Source organism: Lingula anatina, chromosome 7 (assembly GCF_051362555.1).
Source record: "Lingula anatina isolate TDL-2025a chromosome 7, LinAna3.0, whole genome shotgun sequence".
NCBI classification, from domain to species: domain Eukaryota; kingdom Metazoa; phylum Brachiopoda; class Lingulata; order Lingulida; family Lingulidae; genus Lingula; species Lingula anatina.
In genome coordinates, this window is record NC_141773.1 from 4,452,391 (window position 1) to 4,462,270 (window position 9,880).

The 9,880-nt window shown below is 34.4% G+C and overlaps 1 protein-coding gene across 1 annotated transcript; it reads left to right on the forward strand.

The window, feature by feature from the left end:
• Nucleotides 1-709: 709 nt before the first annotated feature.
• On the forward strand, nucleotides 710-4,444 carry LOC106177305 (uncharacterized). Its single transcript, XM_013560043.2, has 5 exons — nucleotides 710-937; nucleotides 1,334-1,475; nucleotides 1,700-1,855; nucleotides 2,352-2,949; nucleotides 3,721-4,444. Exons 2-5 carry the CDS (start codon nucleotides 1,425-1,427, stop codon nucleotides 3,879-3,881), a joined length of 966 nt encoding a protein of 321 aa, XP_013415497.2. The 5' UTR covers nucleotides 710-937; nucleotides 1,334-1,424; the 3' UTR covers nucleotides 3,882-4,444.
• The last annotated feature ends 5,436 nt before the right edge of the window (nucleotides 4,445-9,880 follow it).

Genomic DNA, 9,880 nt, shown 5'->3' on the forward strand with positions numbered 1-9,880 from the left:
ATGTGCATATTTTATGTGAACATATTTTTGTTTATTACAAGTGAATCCATGTTTTTAACCAACGGTTCTCAGTTTTACAAACTGGTATTCTGGAAACAGACTGTGACGTCACAGTATAACTAAGTGGTGACGTATCAAATAGAAACGTAAACATTCAGTTGTAGACTGAAAACCACGACGTCAAGACGTGTTTTTTGATCTCTCGACAAACTTTTTCTAAATCGGTAGAATACGAATTTAGCGTTCAAAATGCCATTGTGTGAGCCTTTTGGCACAGCGTGGCGGAGAACCAGAGAAAGGTTCAGCCATGCTGCGCAATTTGTGAGGCAGCGCCTCAGACGGAGAAGAGTCAACCCAGCTCCGCCCTCTCCATCAGCTGTTCCCGCGGCGCCACCACCGAGCCCAGCTCCTAACGGAAAGGTAACGTAGTCTGAGTGATATTTTCGTTATTTTTGCTTAGATACAGCAAATATAAGCGGGGTTTATTGTCTAAATCATATATGACTATGTCCTCTTGTTTTGCCATGCTGGCTACGCTAAGAAGGCCCGGTACAAGGATATATAACAGGCACATCCCAACACAATGCATTTATTTCGAAACTATCTGCAGAGTTACGAATTATGCAAAGCTACTAGGTCAAGATGGCGTCTCCCGCTGAAAGTTTTGCCGGAGCCGCAGTCAATTTATTAACACTAATAACAGTATTTAGAAATAGTGATTGAAAGAACAAAAGCAATATATACGAATGGGTTGAATTTAAACGCTTGAGTTTATAATTCAGCATTCTAACTGGAGCTGGAAGCCAGGAGAATGGAAAGCCAATCGGAAACTGAGTAAAGCTCAGCTGGAAACAACTGACAAGCGTGTCCGCTTCGCTGGTCAGGCATGGACCATTCAGAGCAAGGATGCCAGACCTGTCACCCCAGGTCCTAGGAGGTATAGTGACTTCCCCTCCCTCTCTCTCTCTCTCTCTCTCTCTCTCTCTCTCTCTCTGAGTCGTAATATATGTGTGTGTGCGTGAGAGAGCTGGTGAAAATGATTATAACTAGTATACTAGTAATGAAATTAAATTTGAATAGTGATAATTTTAGAATCTTACTAGTTGTTAGTAAGGTCGGACTAAAGGAAATTTAGTTAACATAAATAGTTTGATACTGAATTTTCATTATCTATAGATTGCATCTTTGAACTTGTAAATTCTGATTCAAAGTAGTAGTTTTTGGAGGTCTTCTAGTTTGAATAAAATGAAAAAATTCAAGGTCAAGCCTGATTTGCCAATCCATTAATGCATATTTCTAGACTGAGTTTCCAATGCATTTATTCACATTCTAGACTGAGGCGTCCTGGGACAGCATCTCGCCAGAGGACTGCTGAAGAGCTGCAGGCAGAGAAGGAGAGAAGCCTGAAAAAGAAGCAGGAGAACATGCGTAAACTGGCCGATGACATCAGAGCCAAAAACAAGAAGGCTTCTGTTGTGAGTATTGTCTTGAATATCTGCAACTTAATATTTACAATTATTTTCATGAGGCCTAACACAAATTTTTGTTATGCCATAAATCATTGTGTTAATTTAAATAATACAGTATAAAATATAATACAGTATAATTTTTTTTAAGCCCAGTATTTGACATATTAAAAAAAGAAATAATTTTATACTAGAATTCATCATCAAATACATAAAAAATTGTTTCTTTTTAGGCATTCAAGGACCGTGCTGCTTTGCAAGAATCCGAGAAAATCAAGAAGGCCAGCAATACTGTGCAGCAAAAGCAAGTACGCTTTGAAGAGCGCCAGCGTCAGCTCCTTGAAGACAAGCGCCGTAAGCGCAAAGAGATGGAGGCCAAGCGCGATAAGGTAACTTTGGGTTATATGTGTCTCATGTCATTAAAATAAGCATTCAGGCATAATGACTTTACAGTGTAAAGGTTTCTAAGATGTATATTAAAAAATATGAAAATTTGACAAAATTGGATTCTAGTCACTAATGATATATATGGCTGGCAGATGTTATTTGGCGGATCCCAAATCTTGGAGCCCTTGTTCACATGCAGCTTAATTTTCTAGGCTGAGTTAAATGTGACCATTGTTGCTTTGTATGGTTGGGATATATCAGCTATAACTAGGTTGAATATTCAAAGATGGTTACCATATTGATGTTCAAGCATTGGGCAGCTTCCAATGCTTGTTAGTGTGTGTGTGTGTGTGTGTGTGTGTGTGTGTGTGTGTGTGCACGCATGTGAATGTGTGAGTAGATGTGTGAGTATTAATACCTCACTTCAGTTTTCTCATTTTTTTCCTTGATGTACACAAGTATTGTACTGATGATTTATTCTTTCCTACTTCATCACAGGTCATTGAGAGGAAGGCCAAGATGACCCGGCACCTTGAGGTCTCTGAAAGCTCCTCCGAGGAACTTGTTGGTGCCGTGGGAGGCCATTCCCCAAGCCCCCCTCCAGCCAGGAGGAGGATGCTTCCTGCCAGGCTTCCCAAGATGCAGTACATCCCTTCACTGCCTGCTGTGAACACCAGCTCCAGCGACGACAGCGAGCTGGAGAACCCTGCTTACTTGACCACTGTCACCAGAGAGCTCAAGGCAGACACTGAGGATACCATCTTCGTGGATCGTCCCAGCACTTCCACTGGTAGAACAGCTACAGTGAGCAAGAAAGGCAAGGGCCAGGGCAAGAAGTCTAAGCCTGCCCAGAATGCTCTGCCTGATGTTGAGACCATTGACAGCAGCAGCAGAATACCAGCTGCACTGGAGGCAAACACCACCTCTGTCTCAGCTGCTCAACCGGAGGCTGAAATCGCCCCAGCTGTCAAGGCTTACCTGATCAAAGTGCGCGAGAGCGAGGTGCGTGTGGATAATGTGGGCCCCAGGGTCATCCAGGTGGAAGAGAGCGAGGTGAAGCTGGATACCACCAACTCACAGGGAGCAACAGCTTATGGTGAGAGAATTGATAGATTAGCTGTTAGGACACCTTTTTACTTATTTCATTATCAGACACAGGAGGCAATATCTTTATGTTATAAGTGTAAAAAGATGTCAACAGGGCCCACTCTCCCTCTCCCCGCACCTATGACTGGCTGATTTGGTTGAAAAGTGTGTGTGTGTGTGTGTGTGTGTGTGTGTGTGTGTGAGTGAGTGAGTGAGTGAGTGAGTGAGTGAGTGAGATTTATCCAGAGGGGGTTGTTATCCTCCATTTTCTATTACCATATGCTTATGATTTTTCAAAAGCAAAATGCAAATTTTTTTCATTTTCCATTTATATAGATTATATGCCTCACAAACTGATATTTTGGGGGACAACTCTTTTTTTTTTTTACATTAAACTTATCATCATAAGTTCTGAAATATTTTAGCAAATTTTAAGGAAATCTTTTCAGGCCCGTAGCCAGGGGGGGTTAGGGGGGTTCGAAAGAACCGCCCCTTTTGTCAGGAAAAGGTCCATTTTGGATAATATTTTATATAAGTACACACAAGTTTTATTGTAAAAGGTCCACTTTTTCAGAAAAAGAACCCCCCTTTTGAATTTGCTGGCTACGGGCCTGCTTTTAAACATTAATGTTTTTGAAGGATAACTTGATTTAAGTGTAACGTGAGTTTGGTTAATTCTTTAGATTTTGTAGAAAGGCTAACAATTTTGACTGCATCAGCTGATATTTGATGCAGAGGTTATACCATGAAATATTTGTAATGTTTTATTTTATTTTTCCAGACAAGTACGAGGAGGAAGACTTTGACTTTGACGCTCTCTCTCTCTCCCACGCCTCCAGCTCAGATAGCGAAGGCAGCTCCATCTGGGGAGAAGATACCAACGCCCAAGAGAACATCCGTCCCGAAACCAGGGCTCACTCTGTCTTCGACTTCTATAGATAAGCAAATAACACCAAAATATGTAATGTACAGACACAACCATTTTAAATTCTTTTTTACAAATTTTCTGTTTTTTTTTATTGTGGAAATTTGGACATTTCTCTTTTAGGATAATTAAGTGACATAAATTAGGTTAGGTTATTTATTACAAAATTAGGTATATAGTTTTGCATTACATATTAGTCAACATGAACATGACAGGTAACACAGCAATGGGCATGGTGGGATCCAAATTTGTTTGGGGTATACAAGAAATGTTTTATTTTCTCCAAATTTATTATACTTTTCATTCAGAATTACTCTAGGTATATTTTGGCCTAATGGATTGACTCTTTGCATAATTTCTACAGCACTAAGATATATACAAAAATGTGTTCTAATTTTATTACACTTGTCACTTTTTCTATTCCTTACCACATCAGGGATTAAGTATAAATGGTTTTGCTGCATGTCATAATTTTTCTTTTGGCGTTAGATATTTATGTTGCATATCTGAATTTATCCTACCAGCCACTTTAAATTCAAAGCCACTCCTGCAATAACATGGACTTCCAAGAATATTTCGACCACTGACAGTACATTCTTATGAAATAGAAACTTAGTTGTTCAGATTCCCTTTTGAGGTACTTTAAATAAGTCTTTCTAAAAATTGTTTTGTCTTTGGGTGCATGGAAAACATGACTCTTTCCAGTCACTGTGACTTTTGATATTTTAAACAGAATTACTCAGTGTATTCAGCAATCTTTTCCACTTTAGTCTGAGTATGTCTTTCGTTACCACTATCTTTACTGATTCAATCATATCATATTGACAGAGTTGTCATTATAAAAGGGCTATATGTGAACTATTCATCTTGTGCTACTAGGAGAAAGCCAGTGACTGACATCTATTGAGTAAGTTTACCCAAAACTTTTTTCTCCTCATACTCGTCATTGAAAACTGCTAACACTATCATTAGTACCGCCAGCACTCATGCTGGCGGTACTCATGGTTTTAGTCCTGACCCGTCTCGTAACACTCCCACATACTGTCTTCTGATACAAGTCGCAGTAACTGTGTATCCTCCTAAACTACAAAGGCATTTGTCCCCATCTCTTGGAATTAGGTCACAAATAATCTAAACTTGATCCCCCTGGATTTCGGTCTCTGTTTCTGCATTCACTTAGGTGCATTTTCACAAGAGAAGCAGCCATTAGAGATTGAAACTGGAAAAGCACTCTTATTCTGGAACCGTAAATGCTAGAGACATCACGTTTGTTTTATTTGTTGTAGAGTCATGTTTGTTGTAGAATTTGTCAAATGCAACAGTTATTGGGTTCTTTTATCTGTTTTCCATGTGGTCTAGAAATTGCACTATTTCAATAAGTACAACTTCACAATATACAATCATGAATGGTGAAAATAAGATGCACAGATTACTAACCCCGGTATGTACCTTTCAGATTGTTTCCATCCTCATGGTTTTCCCCATCCCTGTCTCTTGCATGTTTTATCCAGACCCTCATGCTTCCCTCAACCTCTTCTTCAGTGATGTTGGTCTTTTTTCCAGCTGCTAAAAAAATGTGTATAAAAATGAATTTAGAATAACATCTTTTAGTATTTTGTTGAAGATTTTCTAACTCTAGACTTACTTTTCATTATGTAAATTCTGAAGTAGTTTAAGGGGCAGTATGACTCATAGAAAACAAATTTTCCTTGGGTAAATGGAATTTACCAGTTCCTATCATTTATTGCTCGTCTTACATTTTCAGCTTTAAGTATCCAAGAACAATGTTCCAATCACTTTGAAATTTTAACCTTTGGTTAAACTGTCAAACTGTCAAGTTCTCCCAGATTCATTATGTCTCGTCATTCAGAGAAGTTGTAGCGGATCACGAGTAAGAAAGATGAAGAATCATTGTTGGATATTAAATGCTGTTTATTCATGCAGTTTACTGAGCTGTACTGAACTGGTGAAAACTAGAAAAAAAATACAGTAAAAGTTAAACACCAAAATTAAAAAAATAAATAAAAATAAATGATACATACTACAAAATATACTAAATAATAATAATAATAATATAATAATAATAATAATAATAATAATAATTTATTTTTCTATGGCGCATTCCATTAAAAATCTCAATGCGCCTTACAACATTCACTTAAAAGAGCTAAATAACACAATACTAATATAAGAACACATTACAATTTTAAAGGACTAAGAACTAATTTAAAGAACCAATTATTCATATTCTAAAATGATAAGAACCTAAAGTGACAACATTTAAAATTAATCATAAAATTACAGTACACCTTATTAAAAACTAAAATTAACTATATGATAGCTACTGATAGGCTATTCTAAAAATATGAGTTTTCAAAAGCTTTTTAAAAGTATCTATGTCACCTGCTGCTCGTATTTCAGAGGGTAAAGTGTTCCAAACTTTGGGTGCATATATCATAAATTATTATTATTAATTATTATTATTATTATTATTATTATTATTATTATTATTATTATTATTATTATTACATACTACAAAATATACTAAATAAGTCTACAAAATTATTGTAGCTTAATCAATGTGCTCTTATCTAAAAAAAACTGTCTTTACATAAGTTTTACTTCACTAATTATTTAATTGCAAACACTTACTCTAAAATATATCCATACACGTTATCCCCTGCAAACTGTTTGCCCAGAGACGTTCATGACCATCTGAACTATCACTACAATTTATTGATATTGATAAGCAGTGTGTTATGGAGTCTATCCCTTGAATATAACAAATATTGAAAGTATTATTTATCAATTTAATATCTAACAGTAAAAAATAAAACAAAAAACTGCAATCTAAAGTACAAGAAAAAAAAAAAAGCTGGAATCTAAAGTACAAAATAAATAAATAGATAAAAAAAAAAAACAAAAGGCTGCAATCTAAAGTACAAAAATAAAGATAATAAAAAAGCTTGAATCTAAAATACAACAATAAAAATAAAAAGTAAAAAAGCCCGAATCTAAAGTACAAAAAGAAAAAAATAAATAAATAAACAATAAATAAATAAAAGAAAAAGAAAAGAAAAAATAAACAAAAAGCTGCAATCTAAGGTACAAAAATAAAAATAATAAAGGTGGAATCTAAAATTCAATAATAAAAATAAAAAGTAAAAAAGCTGGAATTTAAAGTACAAAAAATAAATAAAAAAAGAAATGAAAAAAAAAGAAAAAACGAAAAGTTGCAATCTAAAGTACAAAAATAAGAATAATAAAAATGCTGGAATCTTAAATACAAAAATAAAAAGTAAAAAAGCTGGAAACTTAAGTCCAAAAAATAAAGAAAGAAAAAGAAAGAAAGAAAAAAAATAAAACAAAAGGCTGCAATCTAAATAAAAATAATAAAAAAGCTTGAATATAAAATACAACAATAAAAATAAAAAGTAAAAAAGCTGGAATCTAAAGAACATAAAAAAAGAAAAAAAGAAAAGAGAAAAAGAAGAAAAATAAAACAAAAAGTTATAATCTAAAGTACAAAAATAAAAATAATAAAAAAGCTGGAGTCTAAAATACAAAAATAAAAATAAAAAGTAAAAAAGCCGGAATCTTAAGTCCAAAAAAAAAAAAAAAAAAAAATAATAATAATAAAATAAGATAAATAAATAAAGTAAAAAAAGAAAAGAAAAATAAAAAAAAAGCTGCAATCTCAAGTACAAAAATAAAAAAAGCTGGAATCTAAAATACAAAAATAAAAAGTAAAAAAGCTGGAATCTAAAGTACAAAAAATATAAATAAATAAAAAAATAATAAAGAAATGAAAAGAAAAATAAAACAAGGTGCAATCTAAAGTACAAAAATAAAAATGATCATAAAGCTGGAATCTAAAACACACACACAAAAAAAAAAAAGTAAAAAAGCTGGAATCTAAAGTACAAAAAATAAAAATAATAAAAAAGCTAGAATCTAAAATACGAAAATAAAAAAGCTGGAAAAAGTGAAAAAAAAAAAAAAAGGAAATGAAAAAAAGCTGCAGTCTAAAGTGCTCTCACGTACTCCGTTCTCCTTCTTCTTTTTTCTTTTTTTTTGTGCTCTCACATACTCGATTCTCCTTGTTCTTTCTTTTTTGTTCTCTCTCATACTCCATTCCCCCTGTTCTTTTTTTGTTCTCTCACATACTCCATTCCCCCTGTTCTTTTTTCTTTTTTTTTTATTTGTTCTCTCACATACTCCATTCTCCTTGTTCTTTTTTTTTTGTGCCCTCACATACTCCATTCCCCTTGTTCTTTTTTTTTTGTTCCTCACACACTCCATTTCCCCTATTCTTTCTTTTTTTGTTCTCTCACATACTCCATTCCCCCATTTTTTTTTTTTTTTTTTTTTTTTTTTTTTTTTGTTCTCTCACATACTCCATTCCCCCTATTTTTTTTTGGTTTCTCACATACTTTGTTCCCCTTGTTCTTTTTATTGTACCTCACATACTCCATTCCCTTGGTCTTTTTTTGTGCTCTCACATACTCCATACCCCCTCTTCTTTTTATTTTTGTGCTCTCACCTCCTCTATTCCCCCTGTTCTTCTTTTGTGTTCTCGTCTACTTCTTTCCCCGTGCTCTTTTTATTTTTGTGCTCTCACATACTCCCATTTCCCCTGTTCATTTTTATTCTCTCACATACTCCATTCCCCCTATTTTTTTTTGGTTTCTCACATACTTTGTTCCCCTTGTTCTTTTTATTGTACCTCACATACTCCATTCCCTTGGTCTTTTTTTGTGCTCTCACATACTCCATACCCCCTCTTCTTTTTATTTTTGTGCTCTCACCTCCTCTATTCCCCCTGTTCTTCTTTTGTGTTCTCGTCTACTTCTTTCCCCGTGCTCTTTTTATTTTTGTGCTCTCACATACTCCCATTTCCCCTGTTCATTTTTATTCTCTCACATACTCCATTCCCCTGGTATTTTTTTGTATTCCTGTCTACTTTATTCGCCCTGCTCTTTTATTTTGTGCTCTCACATACTCCATTCCCCCTGTTCTTTTTTCTTGTTCTTTTTTTTTTTGTTCTCATACTCTATTCCCCTTGTCCTTTTTTGTGTTCTCGTCTACTTTATTCCCCGTTCTTTTTTGTGTTCTTCCATACTTCATTCCCCCTGTTCTTTTTTCTTTTTCTTTTTTTTTGTTCTCTCTCATACTTTATTCTCCCTGTTCTTTTATCTTTTTCTTTTTTTTTTTTTTGATCTCTCACATATACTCCATTCCCCCTGTTCTTTTATTTTGTGCTCTCACATACTCATTCCCCCTATTCTTTATTCTTTTTTTTTGTGTTCTCCCATATTCTATTCCCCCTGTTCTTTTTTTTTCATTCTCTCACATACTCCATTCCCCCTGTTCTTTTTTTTTTTTTGTTCTCACTTCCTTCATTTCCTCTGTTTTTTTTTTTAATTTTGGGCTCTTACTACCTGCATTCCGCATTTTTTTTTATTTGGGGGTGGGGGGGGGGGGCTCTTACTTACTCCATTTTCCCTGTTCTTTTTATTTTTTTGTGTTCTCACCTCTTCTTTACCTATGCTGTTCTTTTTTCTTTTTCTTTTTTCTTTTGTTCTTTCACATACTCCATTCCCACTATTCTTTTTTTTTTTTTTGGTGCTCTCACATACTCCATTCCCCCTATTCTTTCTTTTTTTGTTCTCTCACATACTCCATTCACCCTTTGTTTTTTTTTGTTCTCTCACATACTCCATTCCCCCTGTTCTTTTTTCTTTTTTTTTTTTTATTTGTTCTCTCACATACTCCATTCCCCCTGTTCTTTTTTCTTTTTTTCATTTGTTCTCTCACATACTCCATTCCCCCTGTTCTTTTTTCTTTTTTGTTATTTGTTCTCTCACATACTCCATTCCCCTTGTTCTTTTCTTTTTGGTCTCTCACATACTCTGTTCCCCTTGTTCTTTTTTTTTTTTTTTTTTGTTCCTCACATACTCCATTCCCCCTGTTTTTTTTTTTTTTTTTTTTTGTTTGTTTTTTGTTTTTTTTTTTG

Bases quoted from the DNA above. Each gene is read 5' to 3' on its own strand.
- LOC106177305 (XM_013560043.2), top strand. From the start codon at position 1,425: ATGCGTAAACTGGCCGATGACATCAGAGCCAAAAACAAGAAGGCTTCT. The intron at 1,476-1,699 runs GTGAGTATTGTC...GTTTCTTTTTAG, and splicing joins AAAACAAGAAGGCTTCTGTT to GCATTCAAGGACCGTGCTGC. The intron at 1,856-2,351 runs GTAACTTTGGGT...ACTTCATCACAG, and splicing joins TGGAGGCCAAGCGCGATAAG to GTCATTGAGAGGAAGGCCAA.